Raw genomic sequence first — 24,814 nt, forward strand, 5'->3', positions numbered from 1 at the left:
AGTCAGCAGGAGTGAGATAACACTGATCTGATTTTATACATTTTCTTTTGCCATGTTCTTAATAAACATGTCCCACAGTGTCCTGGAAGAGTGAGTCAGGTTTACAGTGTGACAGAAGAAGGTTACTGACCTTGGTTTGTGGTGCAGCTCAGCAGTGAGATCAGAACTAAAGAGAAATTAAACTCAGGTTAGTTCAGAGTTTCACATTCAACAAGACAGCAGAGGCATGAAAAACACAGAGTGAACTTACAGAGCAGACACAGCAGAGACGTTTCCTCCATCCTGCTGCTCAATGATATCAGACCAACACTGAGATCAGCTCACTGTCACATCAAGTAAAACCCTCGTCTTCCTCCTTCTCCTTCACGTCTTCCTTTTTCTGTTTGACTGTGTCTCAGATTCGTGGTTTGTTCTCCACTGAACTGCATGAGAAAGTTTCAGTTTTTGGTTGAAACAAACCAGAAAGAAAGTTTAAATGCTAAAACTGAAAGGCAACATGAAGTAAAGATGGGCTGCAGCAAAATCTACAACTGACAGCAGTTTTATTGACACTGTCTTGTCAACCACCCCTTTTTCCAAATTCAAATAAAAAATGTTTTTTACATTGATAGAAACAAGTATATATTTTTTTCTGTATCTGATAACTGACCTGCTCTCAGTACCAAGAGGTTCCAGCTTCTCTGTGTTTTAACCATTGACATGCGGTCAGAAACTGTGTGAATACACGAGATCAGACCACATGTCATACTCTGGCTGAGGTGCTGCTATGAGATCTCTTCTTTCTGCTCTCACACTACCAGATTTTTTGCAAATCCTCAAAATATTAACTCTGCATGCTGTTACAGTTTTAATATGACTGAAATCCAGCTGAATGTGTCTGAGAGAAACTACATCACACACACCGAACACCTGTATTTGCAGAGAAAACCAAGAATCAGTCAGTATCTCCCCATAATGTTCAGATGCAACAGTGTGACATGCGGCTCTTTATATCAGAAATACAAAATGGTTATAAATCAGTTATATAATGACTTTTAAAGGAGGTCCTGCTTAAATATCACATAGAGCCAGCAGAAAACATGTATTACTGAATATCAGTAATGACTTGCAGTCCTTTTGTCTTATTTTGATTGTGTTGATTTCATTTCATTTTATTATCTGATGAAACATTTAGGGTCTTCACTTCTGAGGATGTGAAATAAAAATAAAAAATAAAAATGAAAACCTAATTATGTCAGTTATGCGTCATTGCTTAGCTCCATCAAAGATATGATGACATCTTATCCTCTCAAATGCATTCTGGACAAACCTGTTTGTCAGTTGTGTCTCAGGTGACATATCAAAAACGGTTAATGGTGGAGAAGAGTCGAAGCGATCTGTTGCATTGATAGTGGCCTGCTTGTTGTTCGTGAAACAAAAAAACAAAACAAATCAAAACAAAACAAAACAAAAAACATTGTTTGAAATGTCTCAGCCTCCTGCTGCTGTTCCAGTTCTTTAGGTTTTTATTCCCAGATTTGAAACATTCCTAGAACAGGGAATAATATAAATAATGTCCAATCCACCAATCCTTACCCAATCCTTAGCAGGCAGTAGGGTGTCATCCAGAAACTTATCTTATAGCTAAACGCGGAACAACATTTGATAACAGTTGATTTCCTTTTGTTCAGGAATTGAGGTTTTAATATTTTCTGAACTTTATATCAACGTTACACAAAAAAAAAAAGTCAAAAACATCCAATAAAAATTGTCACATTTAAACAAAGATAACAATGTTCATATTCACCCAGTAACTGACATTCATCACATGTGGGAGAGATACAGAAAAATGTACACGAGTTTGTATGTTTCATCTTCACTCAGGTAATCCTTCATGAACAATAAAAACAATTTAACGCTCAGTGAAATGTCATTAATGGTGAAAAAAAGTTTGAATAACTAATTATAATCTGATCTTAACATTTCAGACATTAAATAGTTTACAGGTTTTTTCTTGTTGTCATTTACTAATACCCAGTATTACCAGTAGATAGCAGCAGACTCTGAAGGCCTTCATAAAGCAGAACACTTCATCACTATGATTTTTTCTATGTTCTCTATCACCATGTCTCACATTTAAAATACATGTCATTCCATGGAAGCATGCTTAAGTGTGGTTTTATGATTGCTTTATGATTTCCATGCTCTTATTATGAAAGTTACTGACACTTCCCACGATCAACTGGATCAGGGAAGGTGTTCTTGGGTGGCTGTTGCTGTGATTTTTTTTTTTTTTTTTTGGTATACAAATAAAACTGAATTAACTGAGCTGAATTTTAATATTTTGGGCTGGGATTTGTTGGTTCGATCAAACATGAAGAAATGTTTTCTTTTTTTCACAGTTTGCGATTTGTAACCACAGAATGCTTTTCAATGGTTGAAATAAAAATAATAATAATACAGTTTGTTAAGTTTCTGAAAAAGCTGATGTGTAAATTGCTGCTTGGTTTTGGAGTAACCCACACAATGTAGCGATGCTCATGCTGTTTATAGTCTGTGGTTTCAGTTCATTTGTTTGTTTCCTGTCTGAACTGAAGACAGATGTTTTTCAGTTAGCCACGGCAATTCAAATTTTCCATCAGACATCTTCATGAAACCCAGAGAACGACACGAGAAGAGCAGCTGGGCTCCACTGGTTGGACTGGTTGATTACTTCAGGTTGGAGTAAATGACCTCTGGCTCCAGAAAATCTGAGCACACAAACATGCACAGTTCAACCCACAGCTCTGCACAAAACTAAACCAATATACAATTAAATTACAACAAAACAGCAAAAAACTGTTGAGTATCATCAAAATGAAACATTAGTTATCAGAGCACACACAGTTTAAATAATATAATTGTTATTTTGGGGGACAGGGTGTTCATATTTTTAAAACTCATTGTCCTTATTGACACGGTGAATGAAGCTCAGTACTTCCTCCAGGATGTTCACATTAAAGTTTCTGTCATAAATTTACTTTTAATTTCAAAGAAATCCAGCAGGAAGTGTTTAGTTTGATAGTTTATGGAAAAGAAGCATAGAGCCTTAGCAGAGTGGTGATTGTATTTCTGTCATGCAGACTTTAATTTTTAACTACCCACCCAGACACAGCAGGCTAGATCAGGACCTGCTCTCTGCTCTTGCTACGGATACACTTCCTGGTCAATTTAAAGGAACACTTCAAACTTCTAGAAAGCAAACTAATGGTAAATGGTCTGTATTTGTATAGCGCTTTACTTAGTCCCTAAGGACCCCAAAGCGCTTTACACTACATTCAGTCATCCACACATTCACACACTGGTGATGGCAAGCTACATTGTAGCCACAGCTGCCCTGGGGCGCACTGACAGAGGCAAGGCTGCCAGACACTGGTGCCACTGGGCCCTCTGACCACCACCAGCAGGCAACGGGTGAAGTGTCTTGCCCAAGGACACAACGACCGAGACTGTCGGAGCCGGGGCTCAAACCGGCAACCTTCCGATTAAAAGACCAACTGCCAACTCTTGAACCACGATCGCCGCGTCAACCATGTGTTAATGAATGAAGAACTGTACCTGTGGGTCTGTTTGCTCTGAAGCCCATCTGTTGATAAGTGGTTCTCACTTCTGAGTAGATTGCAGCTGGATCACTCTCTGCACAATGAAGCACATTTTTAAAAAATGGCTGCAGGTTTTTATAAGTCATACTGGCAGCCTTGTTGTTTGACTGTTACAATGAAAATTGACATAACAGAAAACAAAACAGATAACAGTTTGGAGATGGAAAAGAAATGGAAACTAAAGCTTTTCCTAATTTGACTGACCCTGACGTTTGACCTATGACCTGTGACCTTGAAGAATTATATATGAATGGTGTATTTTATTATCTTTAATAATAATAATAATAATAATAATAATAATAACTTTATTTATAAAGCGCTTTCAAACAAAGTGCTGTACAACTATTTAAAACTAAAAGATAAGTAAAATAAAAGCGATACATAGCAATACAGGTAAAAGACACAATACAAGTTAAAAACAGTAAAAATTTAAAAACTAAAAGCAATAGAATTAAGACATGTAAGATAGGGTGAACAAATGTGTCTTCAGCTTAGTTTTAAAAACCTCCACAGAGCATGCCTGCCGAATATCTTGAGGAGGTTGTTCCACAGAAACGGGCACGAAAAGAAAAAGCACGCTCCAATTGTCTTTTTTCTGGCTCTAGGAACTTTTAGAAGGCCAGAGTCCTGAGATCGGAGAGCACGGGATGGAACATAAAGATGTAAAAGGTCGGAGAGGTATGTAGGTGCCAATCCATTTAAAGCCTTGTAGGTGAGCAGCAGGACCTTAAAATCTGCTCAAGCCTGACAAGGTAGCCAATGCACAGAGTTCAGTACAGGGCTAATGTGCTCAAATTTCCCAGTCCTTGTTAAAATGCGAGCAGCTGCATTTTGCACCATCTGTAGACCTTTAAAACTTTTCTTTGGTAGCCCAGAAAGAAGAGCGTTACAATAATCAATACGTGAAGACACAAATGCATGGATAAGAACCTCTGCAGTGTCGCTTGACAAAACTTGTCTGATTCTGGCTATGTTCCTCAAATGATAAAAGGCGGTCTTTGTTATCTCTTTTACATGAGACTCGAAAGAGAGCACCATGTCGAATCACACGCCCTAGTTTTTTACCTTGTCCCTGCAATTTATGACACTGTCTTCAATTCTCAAGATGAAATTTTGGGACAAGTGCTGAAATTCGTGTGGCCCAATGACCATCAACTCTGTTTTATCAGTATTTAGGAGCAAGAAATTATCCGATAACCAGCCCTTAATTGCAGATAGACAAGATTCTAGTTTAGAAACTTCAGCACAATTTCCAATGGTTAAAGGAACATAAAGCTGCAGGTCGTCAGCGTAACAATGAAAGGTTACATTAAAAGAACGTAAAAGAGCACCAAGAGGCAGCTGGTACATAGAAAACAGCAACAGTCCAAGTACAGAGCCTTGAGGGACCCTGTGCCTCACTGCACAGGTCTCGGAGAGATCGTTTTTAAAACTAACTGTCTGAGACCTCCCAGACAGGTAAGATCTCAGCCATGATAAAACATTTCCTGTAATTCCAATAAAGTGTTCAAGCCTATCCAATAAAGTGCAGTGATCCACAGTGTCAAACGCAGCACTTAGATCCAGCAGTAATAAAACTGAAGTGCGATCGTTGTCTGCATTTACCAGCAGATCATTTACCACTTTTACTAAAGCTGTTTCTGTGGAGTGATTTGGTCTAAAAGCAGACTGAAATGGTTCAAACAGATTGCTTGTTGACAAATGCTCAGTGAGCTGCTTAAAAACCACTTTTTCAAAGACTTTAGATAAAAAAGACAGATGTGAGATGGGTCTATAGTTTGCAACCATGTCAACATCCAGTCCAGGCTTTTTCAAGATCGGCACTACCACAGCTGATTTAAAACATTCAGGGAAGACTCCAGTCATCAATGAAGTATTTAAAAGAAACAGAATGTAGGGTCCTAATGCTGACCACAGTTCCTTTATAGCCCAGGCTGGTAGAGGATCCAAAGAACAGGTTGTACATCGAGCTGCTTTTACAACCTTAGTTAGTCCAGACAGAGAAATAACCTTGAAGTCAGAGAACAGTTTATCAGCACCAGCAGGCAAAGCAGCCGAGTAGTCTAATGAACAGCTTGAGGAGGGAGTAATCTGATTCCTAAGTGTTTCAGCCCTGTCTCTGAAAAACGTAAGAAAGTCATGGGCTATCAGATTAGAACAGCAGAGAGTTGACTTACTCTCTGTAAGTTGCGACACTGTGTTGAATAAGAGTTTTGAGTTATGTTTATGACTCATGATGAGATTTGAGAAATAATTTGCCTTCGCTGTCGACATCGCTGATTGAAGAGAAGATAATGAGTCCTTCCAAGCCTGGAGAAATACTTCTAGTCTGGAAGATCTCCAGTGACGCTCTGCTTTCCTACAAAATCTTCTCAAGTTCAAGAGCTCCTCATTTAACCAAGGCATAGGGTTCCTTTTTTGACATTTTAACTTCTTTACAGGAGCAACAGAGTCCAGTAATTCAAGAAGTGTATTATTAAAGTTCGCAGTCAAGGTGTCCACACATAACTCCTTGGTAAAAATAGGGTCCAACACATCAGGTAGATGTAATTTAACTCCAAGCAATGCTTCGGGGCTAATATAACGAGATGATCTGAGGGGCAATTTTCCCCTCTCATAAGCTGTAGATTTAGGGATTAAAATATCAAATAAAATTGCTGAGTGGTCTAAGATAGGTAAAACACAATTTTCAGTCATTGATACATTCAGTCCGTAACCCAAGACAAGGTCTAGGGTGTGGCCCTTACGTGTTGGGCCAGACACAAATTGTGTGAAGTTTAAGGAATCAATTACATTTAAGAAATCTTTGACCAGGGGTTTATCCTCACAACACAGATGAATATTAATTTACCCATATGAGAGCAGAATTGGCTGAAATCTGTAAGCTGTATAAATTAAAGATTTTAACATTTATTGGCTAAACTTTATGGCGTCATTGTGACGTCGTAGGGCATGGCATTGAAGTCATGACTCATGTCAACCAGGCCCCAGTATAATGTTGTGAAGTTTGAAGAAGATCCATAAAAAATTGTGGGTAATATACCGTTTTTACTGATTTAGATATTTTGTGTGGCCTTGAGCCGATAATAATTGGTCTAATTACATCCAAAAACAAAGACTTGTCAAAGAAGAGAAGAGTCTCAGCAGTGTGGTGATTCTGTATTGGCCTCTGTGTGTAGCTTTGCTGCTGTTAGAGAAGAAATGTGCAGATCAGGTCATTTTGGTCATGTGGTGGAAATGACTCTAGCTGCGCTGATACCATTTAAAATATAGCAGCAGCACTTCTACGTGAGACAGCAAGAGTTAGAAACTTAGTTTCACCTTAAAATATAAAGTCTTTAGCTTGAGACCAAGAGCCTGTAAGGCTGGATTCAGGGTAAGAATTCACCTGAAGATGTCACAGATTCCACCTGCATCTCATTTATTCCAACAAATATAACTGGTTGTTTCTGGAGGTGAGAGATCTGACCTATTGTCCTGTTAAACATGATTTCTATTGTGTATATATTTCCTATTCTCTTGCTTGAAGCCTAACGTACAAACTGCCGACTAGAAGAACCACAAATAAAATTAAAAACCTTCACTGGGTCTTTATATTTCAGTCATCTGCAAATTAGCCAACAGCTAACACTGTCACTCTGTAGAGGTTAACAACACATGCCCCCACAGGGCTGACAGCACTTTTACCTTTGGGAGCCCCTATATCGGCTTGCCATCAGAAAAACCAAGTGGGCTCCACGAAGGCTTGAGCAGTTTTGCCCTTTTGGGCTTCCATAACAATTTATGGACAATGTATAGATGTCCAAGATACAGCCCCACTGTGAGCTGTGGGGGTCTGCAGTGACCCCACACAGGTCCCACGGGTGCTTTTTTAGGGGGACAGAGACAAAGCAGAGTAGTTGTACTTCACCTCTTATCTTGGATTTTGTTTTCTTGTCTTTGATGATGATTTGTCCATATGTGATGTTGTCCCTCCTCACTGTAGAGTAGACTGCAGCTGGGTCGCTCTCTGCACAATATGGATATATAAATGCATTAACAAGTCAGTGATGCAAACTACAAAACTGTTTAACTTTGTAAGAGGAAAACGTGCCGAACAAAAACCTGATTTAATTGTTGGTAGAACAGCAGAGGAACGAGTTAAAGGGAAAAACACAGTACTGATGTAAGTTTATTCAATTAATCACATAAAATAAAACAATACCATTCAATGAAACTTGGTTTTCCATTCATTGTGAGTGCAACAGTGTTCCCAAGGCTTTAACAAACAAGAATGTAGAAAATACAGGCTCTGAAATATTGAAGGAATTGGCTGTTTGATTGGATTTGTTTCCCATGTTCAGTGAGTTTTGGCGAGAAACTGAGTTTCTGTAGAGTTCTGAGGAAAACTCGTTTAATGTTTAAATCAAGTTCTCTCTTTCCTTTTTGTCACTTTTTTAAAGTAACACTTGATTTTTTAAAGATATCAGCATTGATTGATTGATTATACTTTATTGATCCTGAAGGAAATTGGGTACGTTTAGGTTGCTAGCTTCAGCCAGCGCCAACATGAGCACCCCTTCTGACCATACATAGATTACACAAACCTCACATTTGGAAGACAGGTCAGAGAGGTACAAGAAACAGTGAAATACACAATACATGAGGAAAGAGGAGGAGAAAAAAAGAGTTGCTCCCAGACTGACCTCCTAAGGGAGAGCAGTTTGAAAACAGAAAAAAAACCACCTCAGCACAAAAAAGCACATAAATCTTCACATCTTACAATGTAAAATGTCCTACCCTGGATAGGTCAGCCTGCCCAGGGTAGGAGTAAGCATTTGGAGGCGTTGGGAGGAGCAAAAGTCAAGAGTCTTCCAGCCTATGCAGGTGGCCTTGGAGGATAAGGACAAAGAGTCTAAACACAGTTTTGTTATCAAGGAGAGAATTTGTTTGTTTGTTTGTTCCTGTCAGCTTCAGCCTTGGGCCCCAGCAGGCACCAATATGGTAGCCGCATGAAATGAAGATGCTGGTTGTTTTGAATTGGACTGCATCCAATTTTTACAGCCGGTCTAATGTTCATCACTGGTCACCAGGTCTCTCAATCTCCCGTTGGGGAGTCGTGAGCTTCTCCAAGATCGTATCCGTGTTGCATTTAATGAGCACAGTCTGAGTACTGAGTACTTCACCCATCCATCGTGTATCCGGCAGGGAACGTCCCACCAGGACAGTTGGGCTCTCCCGAACCCAGGCTTCTCGTCGAGAAGATGGTGTCAATTGGATTAAAGGAGCAGTTGATCAAATCCATAATTCCTCTTTTTAGTTTTGGAGAACAAGACTCAGAGACTCTTCCAGGGTTAGAAATAGACGAGACTAGACAAGGACATGAGAAGCCAAGCAGGAAAGGTAAGGGAGGGAGAGGGAAAAAGATGCAACCACGTTACTTATGTGCAGCATGACCCTCAGCATATAAAATACTACCTGGGCTCTGTCTGACTGGCTGCTGTTGACAATTTGAGATTGTGATTTCGCTGTATGTCACATCATCTGTGATGTCATCTTCTCTAACTTCTGCCCGGTCAGCTGAAATTAAGAAAATGAACAACGTCTTTTACTGTTTAAAATCTTAATGCAAACTTAGTGTTGTACATGTTTGTTATTACAAGTTTAAAAAAATAATGTTTGAAAATAATTATTTAAAAAATGTAATATTCTCACCTTTGGGTTTTCCACATACCCATTGTTTCACCACCAGAACCACTAATACCAGCAGAACCACAGCACACACCGATCCAATAGATGACAAGACAGGAATGAGTGATGGAGAAGGAGTGACAGAGGTCGATGTAGGTGGATGTGTGGATGTAAGTGGAGGTGTGGTGGCGTGTTTCTCTGAAATAAAGCAAAAACAGTCGTTAAGTTGTCGTCACATTGTGAATGTTGAAACCTACAGAAACACAGACAGGTGAGTGTGTCACCTGTGACAGTGATCCAGCTGGAATTAGACTCTCCATGACCGCTGATGTCACACTTGTAGAGGCCTTCATCAGACCTGGAAACATGCTGGATGGTCATGTGACCTGTAGGCTGCTTCCCAATGAAGATGCCATCTTTATAGAAAGCAGCTGTGAGGTTGGAGGGAGTGGTCTTTGTTTTACAGAGCAGAGTGACGTCATCTCCCTCCATCACAGGGAGGACAGGACTCTGCAGGATCACTGATCCACCTCAACACAGAGACAAACTACAGCATTTCATCCATTTACACACAGCTTCATCAACACTAACTCCACACACTCAGCTTACCAGTGACTGTCAGGTTAACCATGTTACTGATGGGACCCTCTCTGGACTCACACCAGTAAACTCCACTGTCAGCTCTGTAAGTGTGGTTGATGTTACAGAAAGCCAATCTTCCTTGAACATCTCCACACTGAGTCCTCTGTTGTTTGCTTGTGTTTCTCATCAGAGTCCATCCAGCAGAGCTGTCGTCCTCCTCACAGCTCAGAGACACAAAGTCTCCTTCAAAGAACTGAGAGCTGCTGGGACTCACAGTCAGACGAGCTATGAGGGTTAAAATGAAAAACTTTAAAATGAGTGAAAAAATCTTCTTTGCTTAATCGTTTATTTCAGTCATTTTATTTTTGTCACGGACAAAAATAAGGCAGGCAGGAATTGGACCCAAAATACAGGACTGTCAGGCAGAACGTGAACTTGAACACAGTTTAATTCCAGGCTACGGAGTGATACAAAAAAGAACTAAACTAAACTGGGCGTTTGAAACCTAGAAGAACATAGGGAGATGCACACAGCACGTGGGGAAGAGACATTGATGACATGACAAGTACTGACTGACAGGGACTAAAATGCACTGGCAGGAACATGAGGAACTGAGGAGCAGGTGAACACACAGCTGGGACATATTAGGCAAGACAAGGAAGTAAAACAAAATACACTAACATGAGACATGACCTTCAAAGTAAAACAGGTAACATACACTAAAAAACTCAGAGATACAACACCGACAGAGAACGGAAGGAACACAGAGTACAGGGACCAGAGTGACATGAGACACGACTGACTGGGGAACAAGAGAATAAAGACAAGGGCAGAACTAAACCTAAAAGCTAGAAATCAAAATAATCAAAAGAGCACATCCAAGGACTCAGAACCAAAACCATAATATAAAATAACAACAAAACACAAGAACTGAAAATGCTGGGTCACAAAGACCCAGAACTGTGACAATTTTTGACATACTGTAAAAAATTAACCTAAACATTTATCTGATTTAATCTGTGACAACAGAAGGTTACTGACCTTGTCATGTTGTGCAGCTCAGTGACACTCAGGTCTGATTTGAGGTGAACATAAAGAATAACACCACACAAACAGCTGATAACCCCAGAAACTCGTCTCTCATATATCGGTTCAAAATAATCTTGAGTATAAAATGTTCTAGGAACATGTTTCAGTAAAGATGGGTAAAGGGGAACCAAAGGTAAAGTTTGTGTGGTTCAAAAACATCTGCCAGCTAACAAGTTTAAGTAGAAACATGATCAGCTATAAAAAGCGGATCCCAGGATGGCTGACTCATTCAGAGATAAAGAGGGGGAAGAGTTCACCACACTGTGAAAGACTGTGTGGGCAAGTACTAAAGCAATTTAATAACAATTTTTCTCCAACTAAAAACCTCCAAAAACTCAAAGTGGATTTGATCGTTTTCATAACCACATTCAAAGATTCAAATAATGAAGAGAACTTGGTGCAAACAGACTGTTAAGCAGTGGAAATCTCATATCAAGCAAATATTGGCAACATTTGGCCTTAAAACTAAACAACTCAGAAACTCTTCTCAGACATTTACAGACATCACCTTCAAAACCAGGGCTCATGTCTCCCAAGGCCACAGGTCGGTCAAAGATTTGGGTTTACACTCCGTTACAGTGCTATGAATAAGTATTTGCCCCTTTCTTGATTTCTTATGTTTTCCAAATTTGTCACACTTTTAAGTGAAGTGAAGTGAAGTAGGCTAAAAGACCTTAAAGAGCTACACATCATGCCATGATCTAAGGAAACTTAAGAACAGCTGAAAAACAAAGTCGTTGATATCTGTCAGTCTGCAGGTAGCAATGTCATTTCTAAGCCTTTGGGACTCCAGTGAACCTTAACCTTTCACGAAGTGGCCAGCCTACCAAAGTCTTTCCAAAAGTGCATCGACAACTAATCCAAGAGGTCACCAAAAAAATCATTAACAGAATGTGCAGGCCTCATTTGCCTAAGTTAACACTAAGAAAGAGACCAGGAAAAAATGGCATCCATGGGAGAGTTTCGAGGTAAAAACAGCTCCTGACCAAAAAGAACACAAAGGCTCATCTCATATTTACTAAAAAATCACAAAAAAACATCTTAACCACCGAAGACCTGAACTCTTTCATGGCATGCATTTTTAATTTTTCTTTTCTATTTGGGTTGATTGGGACCTAAAGAATCTAAAAACAACGAATTACCTTTTTTTTTTTTTTTACTTAATTTTTGTTTTTGAGAAAATGAGATCCACATACGAGGACATTTGTTTCACATTTTGATAGAACAGTGGCAGTATAATGTCCTCGTAAGTGGATATCAGGCCCTTGTAGAGAAAAATTAAGTATTTTGGTCTAGACGTCCCAAAATGTGATGTCCACATATGTGGACGCCAGGTCCTAGGAGGTTAATGATGTCCAAGACCTTTGAGAAAATATTCTTTTGACTGCCAGTCTTGGTAGTGACCGAAAGAACGAGATATCCCTTAGAGATAGGGTGAGAAGTTTGGCCATTCGGGAGGGGTTCAGAGTAGAGCCGCTACTGCTCCACATCGAAAGGAGCCAGTTGAGGTGGTTCGGGCATCTGACAAGGATGCCTCCTGGGCGCCTCCTGGGTGAGGAGTTCCGGGCATGTCCCACCGAGAGGAGGCCCCGGGGCAGACCCAGGACAAGCTGGAGAGATTATATCTCTCGGTTGCCCTGGGAACGCCTGGGTGGACGGGGTGGCTGGGGAGAGGGAGGTCTGGGCTTCTCTGCTTGGGCTGCTGCCCCTGCGACCCCGCCTCAGATAAGCGGAAGAAAATGGATGGATGGATTCTTTTGACTGCTGAAACAAAAGCTGAACTTTTAGGACAGTTTTGGTCTCATTACATCTGTCATAAAACTAACACAGCATTTCATAAAAAGACAACTTTAAACGTCATGACCTGGGGCTGCTTTGCTGCTTTAGGACCTGGACAACTTGGTGTAACTGATGGAATAGAAAATTCCAAAGGAGAATGTCCATCCATCAGTTTGTTTCCTTAAGCTCATGGAGCCTGGTTCTGCCGTAGGTTTCTGTTAAATGGGAGTTTTTCCTTTCCATTGTCACCAAAGTGCTGATTGCTGGGGTTTTCTCTGTATCATTGTAAGGTCTTTATCTTACAATATTAAGTGCCTTGAGGTGACTGTTAGGAGATTTAGCGAACTGAATTGAATTGAAAGGCTTTGGCGTAGCCTATTCAAAGTTGTGACTTAAATCCGATTGAGATGCTGTGGCAAGACCTTAAACAGGCCGTTCATGCTCAAAAGCCCTCCAATGTGTCTCATTTCAAACAAATCTGTAAACATGAGAGGGGCAAAATTCCTCTACAAGCATTTTGTATTTACCCAGGTTATCTTTGAATAATATTAAAATTTGTTTGATGATCTGAAACACTCATGTGTGACAAATATTCAATTCAATTCAATTCAATTTTATTTATATAGCACCAAATCACAACAAAAGTCGCCTCAAGGCGCTTCATAGGTACAGAGAAAAACCCAACAATCATATCTGCATATCAACAATATACAAATAACTAAACTGAGGAAAGTGTAAAACACTATTTCGCACCACTGCACATGTAAGAAATGAGGTGACAGGGAGTATATCTACTTGAAAAGTAGACTAGATATGCTAAATATGACACTGCAAATCATCAGTCAATTCTATCAAAGTCATGTAACTTTCACAAAATGCTGCAACATCTCATGTTCCTGGAGAAATGACAGTGTCTGCGAAAATCGCTCAAGTGCATCCATCCACCAAACCAGAAACAGATATCCGGTGAGATAAACCTGACCCAGTTTCCTCCTCATGTTTGCTGGCGAGTTCAAACAGAACATTGGCAGAAGGTTCTTTCTGAATGAGCAACACTTACAAACAATGAAGAAATAGAATTTTAAATAAAGGCATAGATAACAAAGTAGCTGTTACCCAAAACAGCTGTGGCTTTATGGAGGCTAGAGAAAGCATTGGATATAAGTCACATCCACAGAGCAGTTGACATGTTGATGTAGTGAAAACGTGAAGCCAGGGTTCTTTGTTTTCATTGTTATAGACCTTTACAGAGTTATATGTGGTTTTTCACTGGTTTCAGTCTTTGATTGTTACTTTTTTCTGTTTGAATCAGAAAATCTTCTTTTCTGGAGTGTTTTCAGTATTTTAAATTACTTTTCAACTGAATCTCACCATGACACCAAATGCTGCAGACCTAATCTGCTCTGAACTAAGTTATGCCTGGGGTGAGCTATCAACACGTCCAAAACCACCCCTCACCGGCCAATCAGCTCTCCAGAAACAACAACTTTATTCCAGCATTTCTTAAAATCTTATAGGGCTTAAATCATAAACCTTAATCAGACTATACACATACATACACACATATCTATATATATCTATATAGATATATCTATATCTATATATATATGTGGAAAAATAAGTAGCTCCTAGCTTCCTAAATTGTTTTTATTAGAGTATCTGTCTCCTTCCTGCCCTCAAATCCTGTTAACACAAGTGGAGGACTTGTGTTAACAGGATTAATTAGTGTGCTCTTTACTTAATATTATTAAAAATAGTGATAGCGATGAAAATAACTGCCAAGTGCCCTGAAGAATGACCCGACCGATACGAGTATCAGTAAAATAACTCCTTAACTCTTAATGTATCATATCTGATGCAGACCGTTTTTGTGAGTTTTTCAGACTTCTACACCATACGTGTTTTTTTTTTTTATTTTCCTCAAAAAAAATAATTCTAAATGCATTTTTTAGCAATAGATTGCAAAAAAATATGCCAGATGTAGCAAATATGATAAAAATTAAAAATTACAAATTAATATTGATTTTTTGTTTTAAATTCTATCAGAAGGTTAAAAAACACTGTGTTTTAAAGAAAATTTATCATAATTCAATCTTTAAAATGATGAAGTGGGCAGCACACACACACAGAGCTCACCTGGCAAAGAAAAGGCCAGAGAGCCAATGAGGATGCAGGAGACGATCCACATGTCACTGCTGAGCTGCTGCTGAGGTTGTGATCTGTGTCTGCACAATAGAGGAGGACTGAGAAAGACAGGCTTAGGCTCTGCCTTTACAAAACTCCCAGTGCTTACTTTCAGTCTGCAAACAGCTGTGAGGGAGGAGCCAGTTTTTTAGAAACACCTCTTTAACTCATTGCACTCAGACATAGTTTTCAGTTTTCAGTTTTATTTGTCATATGCGAGTTAGCACAGGGTCAACATTGCAATGAAATGTGTTTGACGAGCAGCAGTCACTCAGCAGCATGGTACAGTAGAAGAAAATAAAATAAAATAAAATAAAATAAAATAAAATAAAATAAAAAATAGAAAAATAGTAAAGAGCAAAATATTAGAGAGACATGGTAAAAGAGAAAAAATGACTAAATATATATGTATCTATAAATATAAATATATGTACACTAGTGATTAAATAAGAAAATCTTGAAAAGAAATACGACGGGAGAGCAGATGGGATATTGCACAGGAATGAGCAGCAGAAAATTACAATATTGCACTTTTTAAATATAAATACAGGGAGTGCAGAATTATTAGGCAAATGAGTATTTTGTCCACATCATCCTCTTCATGCATGTTGTCTTACTCCAAGCTGTATAGGCTCGAAAGCCTACTACTACCAATTAAGCATATTAGGTGATGTGCATCTCTGTAATGAGAAGGGGTGTGGTCTAATGACATCAACACCCTATATCAGGTGTGCATAATTATTAGGCAACTTCCTTTCCTTTGGCAAAATGGGTCAAAAGGACTTGACAGGCTCAGAAAAGTCAAAAATAGTGAGATATCTTGCAGAGGGATGCAGCAGTCTTAAAATTGCAAAGCCTCTGAAGCGTGATCATCGAACAATCAAGCGTTTCATTCAAAATAGTCAACAGGGTCGCAAGAAGCGTGTGGAAAACCAAGGCGCAAAATAACTGCCCATGAACTGAGAAAAGTCAAGCGTGCAGCTGCCAAGATGCCACTTGCCACCAGTTTGGCCATATTTCAGAGCTGCAACATCACTGGAGTGCCCAAAAGCACAAGGTGTGCAATACTCAGAGACATGGCCAAGGTAAGAAAGGCTGAAAGACGACCACCACTGAACAAGACACACAAGCTGAAACGTCAAGACTGGGCCAAGAAATATCTCAAGACTGATTTTTCTAAGGTTTTATGGACTGATGAAATGAGAGTGAGTCTTGATGGGCCAGATGGATGGGCCCGTGGCTGGATTGGTAAAGGGCAGAGAGCTCCAGTCCGACTCAGACACCAGCAAGGTGGAGGTGGAGTACTGGTTTGGGCTGGTATCATCAAAGATGAGCTTGTGGGGCCTTTTCGGGTTGAGGATGGAGTCAAGCTCAACTCCCAGTCCTACTGCCAGTTTCTGGAACACACCTTCTTCAAGCAGTGGTACAGGAAGAAGTCTGCATCCTTCAAGAAAAACATGATTTTCATGCAGGACAATGCTCCATCACACGCGTCCAAGTACTCCACAGCGTGGCTGGCAAGAAAGGGTATAAAAGAAGAAAAAAAACTAATGACATGGCCTCCTTGTTCACCTGATCTGAACCCCATTGAGAACCTGTGGTCCATCATCAAATGTGAGATTTACAAGGAGGGAAAACAGTACACCTCTCTGAACAGTGTCTGGGAGGCTGTGGTTGCTGCTGCACGCAATGTTGATGGTGAACAGATCAAAACACTGACAGAATCCATGGATGGCAGGCTTTTGAGTGTCCTTGCAAAGAAAGGTGGCTATATTGGTCACTGATTTGTTTTTGTTTTGTTTTTGAATGTCAGAAATGTATATTTGTGAATGTGGAGATGTTATATTGGTTTCACTGGTAAAAATAAATAATTGAAATGGGTATATATTTGTTTTTTGTTAAGTTGCCTAATAATTATGCACAGTAATAGTCACCTGCACACACAGATATCCCCCTAAAATAGCTAAAACTAAAAACAAACTAAAAACTACTTCCAAAAACATTCAGCTTTGATATTAATGAGTTTTTTGGGTTCATTGAGAACATGTATTTTTGAGGAATAATTTTATTATTGAACAACAACCAACTTGCCTAATAATTCTGCACTCCCTGTATCAATAAGAATAAAGTGAAGTGACCAGTGCAGATTAAACAGAGTACTTGTGAAGCTGCAGGGTAGCTTCTGAGTGCTGTGTTGTGTGTGTTTAAGTGTTGTGGTTGAGGTGTCGTATGGCTTGGTGGTAAAGACTGTTTTTAAGTCTTGTAGTCCGAGCAGACAGACTCCTGTAACGTCTGCCAGATGGTAACAAGGAGAACAGCTGATGTGCTGGGTGGCTGTGGTCCTTGATGATGCTGTGTGCTTTACGGAGGCATCGCAGGAGATAAATGTCCTGAATGGCAGGAAGCCTCGTGCCAGTGATGTGCTCTGCTGCCTTCACCACCCTCTGTAGTGATTTACGGCTGCTGGCAGAGCAGCTTCCGTACCAAACTGTAATGCAGCTCGTCAGCAAGCTCTCAATTGCACACCTGTAAAAATTTGAGGTGATGTTGGCGTTCATGCTAAACGTCCTCAGCCTCCTCAGGAAATAAAGCCGCTGGCGAGCTTTCCTGATAGCAGTGTCTGTGTGAAGGGTCCAGGAGAAGTCATCAGTGATGTTGACTCCAAGGAACTTGAAGCTGCTGACCCTTTCGACCTTGACACCATTAATGTGGATGGGCTGGTGTTCTCTGACTGGTCGTTTCCGGTAGTCCACTATCATTTCTCTAGTTTTGCTGATGTTGAGAGTCAGGTTATTTTCCAGACACCACTCGTACAGTGCCATCACCTCCTCTCTATAGGCTGTCTCATCATTGTCTGTGATGAGGCCTATGATGGTTGTGTCATCCGCAAACTTGATGATGATGTTGGACTCATGTTTAGCAACACAGTCGTGTGTGAACAGGGAATATAGGAGGGGGCTAAGCACACAACCCTGTGGCGTACCTGTGTTTAGGATGAGTGATGAGGAGGTGTGCTTACCAACTCTCACCACCTGGGGCCTGTTTGTGAGGAAGTTTAGAATCCATCTGCAGATCGGTGTTCCCAGCCCAAGGTCGACGAGCTTCGTGGCAAGTTTTGAGGGGATGATGGTGTTAAATGCCGAGCTGTAGTCGATGAAGAGCATCCTTGCATATGTATTCCCTTTCTCCAGGTGAGTGAGGGTGCTGTGCGTTGCCAGGGCGATGGCATCCTCTGTGGCTCTGTTTGTCCGATAGGCAAACTGAAGAGGGTCCAGTGTGTCAGGGAGGGAGGAGCAGATGTGACCTTTGACCAGCCGCTCCAGGCACTTCATGATGACGGATGTCAGTGCAACAGGACGGTAGTCATTCAGACAGGAGACCACTGATTTTTTGGGAACGGGAATGATGGTGGATGCTTTGAGGGACGTGGGGACCACTGACTGCCTCAGGGAGAGGTTGAAGGGAGAGGTTGAAGATGTTGGTGAACACCTCTGCCAGCTCGTCTGCACACACTCTGAGTAGCCGGCCTGGGATGCCGTCCGGTCCTGGAGCTTTGTGAGGATTGACCTTTTTAAAGGTCCACACAGGCCTGAGGCCAGCTGCTGTCTCCTTTGAGTGAAGAAATTATACTTTACTTTTTGACCGTTTTGTTTTTGACACCTTCAATGAGTCTGCAGGGCTGTGAAAGAACACTTAGATCAAGGAACTAATAATATTTGCGTATATAAATGTGCATATAATATTCTGTGCTTCAGAAAATCACTTAAACAAATATTAAAGAAAAGTGATATTTCCTGATTACATTTCAAGCCCATCAAGAACAAAAAAAATGTCAATAAATGGTGAAACTGGATGGTTTTCTGGGAATGATCCATCCTGCATGGCTACTAATGTGGTGCAAGGAGGGCCAACACAAACGATGGTTACTCATGTGCAGAACATCAAACTGTTCAACCCAGATGCCACCTAAAAATTCATCCTGATCAGCAGATGGTCAAAAATCTGTTCTAGATCCAACAGCAACAAAAAGATAAGATAAACATGTGTTGCCACCTGCTGGCTGTATTTATACAACCCTTTGGTCCAAAGTCGGTTCAGTCAGTCTCTGATTCGCACTTGCACAGCAGCAACTGTTTAAACAAACATTATAGCTGCAGGCAGGATTCACTGAAGCGGTTCAGATGCTGCAGGTGGTTTGCTGCAAGTTTAAAAAGAGATTCTGTTTCACACTTTAGAACCTCCATATAAAGTTGCTGTGATACTATTTGGGAGAATAGAAAAAGGTCATATTTTGGTGTTGTGAACAAACAGTTTCAGGCTTTTCTGAAGTTGACATCTTTAAAAATCAAACCTAAACATCAAAATCAAAACAAGTGATAAAACTGATGCTTATAGTTTTTAACCCTAGAACACTATCGCCGGGTGATTTTCACCCGAGCAAATGTATTTACATAATTTTCAATATGTTGCGTTTGTCTGAGTGTGGTGGGTCTCTGGGTAGCTTCAGCATTGTCTTTGACATCTTTGAAGGCGTGGGTGTTTCCCTACCCCAAATCCCGCTTTTTCCTACAGGCATGTGTTCGGGTGAATTTCACCCGGCAATAGTGATAGAGGGTAAAGTAGGTTTTGGGTGGATTTCACCCGGTGATAGTGTTAGTGTATAAAATCAGGCAATCTTGCCGCATTTCAAGGGTGACAACATTCAGGCTCACCATATTTACTGTCCCTCTTCAACTACAGCTGTCACCCTGTTGCAGGTTCAGTGTCTTTGGCATCCCAGCTAGTGAGTAACACATAGGTAAGGTTTGTTTAACTTGGCAATTGTTAGCTGATTAGATTTCTTTTTCTTTTTTCTTTTTATCTAAAAGCTATGCTATGTAGCTAGCTAGATAACTGTGCACATTATTTCTTTCAGCAAATAGCTAGCAAGATAGCTAGCTGGTGAAGTTCTAGCACTCCTCTAGGGAAAAAAAATGCCAAAAAGGAAACCACTGAAGTACTTGACCCAAAAGGAAATAGAAGAGATTCTATTCAGGGAAAGCAGTGATGAAGATGTTGATCATGTGGAAGCAGAAGAGATGTATGACAGCGACAGTGACGTGGACTACATTCCAAAACCGGGTGATGATGACAGTGATAGTGATGGCTTTGAGCCTAGAACTTCAAGTCATCAAAGAAAAAAAATGCGACATCATGATTCAAGTAGACTGACCACCAGACAAATTCCCACCTCAGGACCTGTTGCCTCTAGGTTTAGTGCCCATCTTACTTCCCCTGCCACGCCTGATACGGTCCTTGCCACGCCTGATGCGGTCCTTGCCACGCCCGATGCGGTCCTTGCCACGCCCGATGCGGTCCTTGCCACGCCCGATGCGGTCCTTGCCACGCCTGATGCGGTCCTTGCCACGCCTGATGCGGTCCCTGCCACGCCTGATGCGCTCCCTGCCACGCCTGATGCGCTCTCTGCCACGCCCGATGCGATCCCTGCCACGCCTGATGTGGCCCCTACCACGCCTGATGTGGGTCACAGGGGGAGAGGACACCGCCATGTGAATGATGACATGGCCTATATTGTGAGACTCCAAAACAAGTCTTACAGGAGTACTTCTGGTTTCCAGTGGAGTTCTCGGCCTCAGACATTGGCAGCTACCAGGACAGCTGCACGAAATATCATGCCTGCTTTTACACCAGGACCAACACCAGAAGCATCAAATGCTGACACCCCTGAGAAGTGTTTCACATTATTTTTTGAGGACCAAATCATTGACGAAATTGTGACATGGACGAACATCCGTATTGATGCTGAAGCTGCGAAGTATCGGAAGATAACAGGTACTTTCCAGAGAACAACCCCAGCAGAGGTGCGTGCAATGCTAGGGATTTTTATCTTTAGTGGTTGCCAGATGGACAACCCTTTGTCTACTAAAGAAATGTGGAACCCTGCTACTGGTGCACCTGTGTACCGTGCTGCTATGTCTGAGGGTCGCTTTTCATTCCTCCTTAGTTGTCTCCGATTTGATGACCCTGACACACGGCAAGAAAGACAGGCCATGGACAAATTTGCTCCCATTAGAAATATATGGCAAATATTCATTGACAACTGTAAAAAGTTATATGTGCCCAGTCAAAACATAACTGTAGATGAACAGTTGCTTGGATTTAGAGGGAGGTGTCCATTTAGAATGTACATCCCCAACAAACCTGCCAAATATGGTATCAAGCTTGTCCTTGCCAATGATGCCCAAAGCAAGTACCTGCTGACAGGAATACCATACCTGGGGAAACTTGTAACACAACGACAGGATGGACAAAGTCTTGGCCAGCATTTCACCAAGGAGCTGACCAAACAATATCACCATACAAACAGGAATGTGACCACTGATAATTGGTTCACTTCTGTGCCACTGGCGATTGATCTGCTGCAGAACTGTGGCATGACCTTAGTGGGAACAATAAAAGCAAACAAAAGGGAGAAAATCACACGCCAGGCTCCAGTGCATTTCTCTTTACCAAAGAACTAACCTTGGTGTCCTTCCTCCCTGACAAAGCTTCAAAAAAGAAGGTTGTACTGCTCCTGTCATCCATGCATACACAACCAAGCATAGGACCCACTCGTAAGCCCGAAGTGATTGAATTTTACAACAAAACAAAGGGAGGTGTCGATACTTTTGACCAGATGTGCGCTCACTATGGTTGTGGAAGAAAAACCAAGAGATGGCCCCTTTGCGTGTTCTATGGCATGATCAATGCTGGTGTGATAAACTCATGGATCATTCACAATGAGAATGCAATGAAGAGAGGTGACAACCAAATGCAGAGGAGGCCTTATATGCAGGCTTTGGCATTGGCACTCATCAAACCATGGGCAGAGCAGAGGCTCCCCTCTTCAAATCTGTCACGTCAACTCAGAGTCCTGATCTGTAGCGTGCTCGACATCCCTACCCCTGGCACTCTTGAAGGTGAGGCAGGACCAGTGGCAGCAGAAAGCAGTGGTCCCTTAGTGAGGTGTGCTGACTGCCCCACAGACTTGGACAGGAAGACGCGATACAGGTGCCATGTCTGCCGTCGACCGGTGTGTCCACGCCATTACTACCCTGTGTGTACTGACTGCATGTAAGGAATAGGTAAGTAAGAGTGGTCCTGGAATTTGCATGTTATCCTTATTTAGTGCAGTGGTTATGAATAAATATCAACAAGTGGTGATTTCCAAGGGAATTCATATGTTAAAAAAAAATATTTTAGTCAACTGGTCATTTTTACCCACTCAAAAAATGTCATTTTTTGTTTCTCTCTCCTGCAGCTGTTCACGTGTCAAGGAGACTGTGCCTTCACCAGGGAAGACTCAAATGTCCCAGGAATGGGTAGACCAAAGACCAAGTTTCCAGCATCATTATATTTTTGTTTAGGATTTGTTTTGTTCTCCAACTGCTAATTTTCCAGAAATTTTGGAGCATTTTTTAGGGTCCCCCCATGAAACTTTTTTTCCATTTTGTTAGATATGGCACAGCTGAAAATAAAAGAAAACCACTCTAATTTGTCATGTGTTGTCGTATATTTTATATATTTTGATGACAAGTACTTTTTGTTGGGTATATTATATTGGGTAAAAATCACCCGGCGTTAGTGATGGTGTTACTATTTTTAGCGATAGTGTTCTAGGGATAATCATGTCATAGCTGATATTAATCACATTTGGGAGAAAAATAAAAAAAAAGCCATTATGTTCAGTACAGAAAAAAATACATGCTTTAGCTTCAATAGATTTGAAATCAGTCCATACATATTTTATATGTATTATTCACCATTATGGTTAAAAGTCTGAACTGTTTGGCAGCAAAGCATGAAAAGGATCATTAATATGATTATTATTAGTAATTAGCAAACTAGTATTAGTAATTTTTTTCACACTTGTGGTGGGAATCTGTTCGGCTGCACAACTGGTCTGGTCAAAGTTTGTAATGATGTCCCTGCACTTCTTTCTGCTCTCGCACTAACAGACTTTTTGTAAAGTGTTTACTCTGCATGCTGTTACAGCACTGAAATCCAGCTGAACCTGTCCTAAAGAAACCAAAACACACACCGCGCCATGTTAAAGTAACTGCAGATGAAAACACCGGTAGAGTCAGCCTTCAACCGCCAGTAATGTTCAGAGGAAACAGCGTGACCTTAATCTCCTTATTCTCCTTATTATCCATCCATCCATTCGCTTCCACTTATCCTTTTTCAGGGTTGCAGGTGGGCTGGAGCCTATCTCAGCTGGCGGGGTACACCCTGGACAGGCTGCCAGTTTGTCGCAGGGCTAACACATAGACAGAGACAACCAATTGCACTCACATTCACTCCCACATTCACACCTATGGGCAGTTTAGCATTTCCAATTACCTATCCCCACTAACTCCTTATATTTGAAGTACAAATGGTCATAAAACATGTGCACGGTTGGGTCTTATGTACTACCGTCTATGTACGTCAGTCATACGTCACCCACCTTCATCCCTGGGTGTCTGATGTGTATCTCACCTGAACGCGTTCCTCTCCGTGTGTCCTCATTCTCCGTGGAGCGGTTTCTGTGTGACTACAAACTTCAAACAGAAGCTAAGTGGAAGAAAAACAGATGGGCGGATGTTAAATGTGGGAATGCGCAAACCGTAGAAACGCGTTTGTGTGATTTATTTAAATCACTCTTAAAGGGAACACCCACCCACGCATATTTAATAAGGACTGCTGCAACACACCCCTGTTCACTCCTTTAGTGCATTCAGACAGCAGCTTTTAACACCCAATAAGTTTTTTGTTTCTTTGTTAATATGGCCCTAAATATCAGTTAGAGCTTTTGATTGATACATAATTTAATGAAATTATAAAATTGTCCTTCAATGACATCTTTTATTCAAGATTTCCATATTTCAGCAACATCTTGAATGCAGGGGTATTTTTACGCGGTAATTTTGTTAGCAGAGGTAAAATATAAATATATCTACACTCGCTCCTGAGAGTGAAACTTTATTGACAGCCACAATACAGACATGTACATGGCTTTAGTTTTCTCAATTGTTAGTGTTTGTGTTACACATTTAAAAACCTGTTTGTTTGGGTTGGGGGGTTCATAAAGGCATCACTGCAATGACTGAAATATATATATATATATATATTTAAATAGTGACAGGTTGTAATCTATTGCAGACACTCTCTCCGTGTGCTCGTCTCTTTTTCGTCAAATGAAAATTTGACGAAAAAGAGACAAAACACACATTAAAAGGGGTTAAAAGTGAATTTGACACTAATGTTCTTTAAAAAAAATTATATTAATAATTCATTTACATTATTAAGTTTTATATTCACGGCCATCTTGTGGTGATAATCTGATAACAAAAGGATAAAAGGAAAACCTTTTTCTCTTAGATTCTTCCTCTGATTGGCTGCTGGAGAGGTGAACAGTTGTACTTTGATCCCTTTAACCTCTCTGCTCTGTGTTGTTTCCTCTTTCAGTCCAGAGAAACATCACAGTTGAGCCCGGACAGAACGTCACTCTGCCATGTCGAGCTCCAAACAACACCACGTCCATCTGCGTAGCAGAGTGGAGCAGGGCTGACCTCGGGACAGATTATGTCCTTTTCTACAGAGAGAAGCGAATTGATCCAGACAACCAGCATCCATCCTTTGTGAACCGGGTAGATCTGCAGGATGGAGAGATCACAGATGGAGACGTGTCTTTGATTCTGAAGCATGTGACGGCTAACGACACTGGAACGTACCATTGTCGTGTCGTTAAATGCTGTTCACGGCAGAGTCCTAATATTCACAGTCCCCCCATCAGCACCATCTACCTGAGCGTTGTTGCTCCAGCTGAGTGAGTAGAGTTGAGTGTGTGTGTGATCAGAGGTGAAGCT

The 24,814-nt window shown here is 41.0% G+C and overlaps 1 protein-coding gene across 1 annotated transcript; it reads right to left on the minus strand.

The window, feature by feature from the left end:
* Positions 1-1,684: 1,684 nt before the first annotated feature.
* Positions 1,685-20,473, minus strand: LOC120434002. Its single transcript, XM_039601354.1, has 6 exons — positions 20,194-20,473; positions 9,315-9,488; positions 9,078-9,179; positions 7,531-7,629; positions 3,577-3,654; positions 1,685-2,729 (listed from the first exon to the last, which is right to left on the minus strand). Exons 1-6 carry the CDS (start codon positions 20,471-20,473, stop codon positions 2,689-2,691), a joined length of 774 nt encoding a protein of 257 aa, XP_039457288.1. The 3' UTR covers positions 1,685-2,688.
* Positions 20,474-24,814: the final 4,341 nt, after the last annotated feature.

The sequence above is a fragment of the Oreochromis aureus genome, linkage group 3 (assembly GCF_013358895.1).
Source record: "Oreochromis aureus strain Israel breed Guangdong linkage group 3, ZZ_aureus, whole genome shotgun sequence".
Taxonomy (NCBI): domain Eukaryota; kingdom Metazoa; phylum Chordata; class Actinopteri; order Cichliformes; family Cichlidae; genus Oreochromis; species Oreochromis aureus.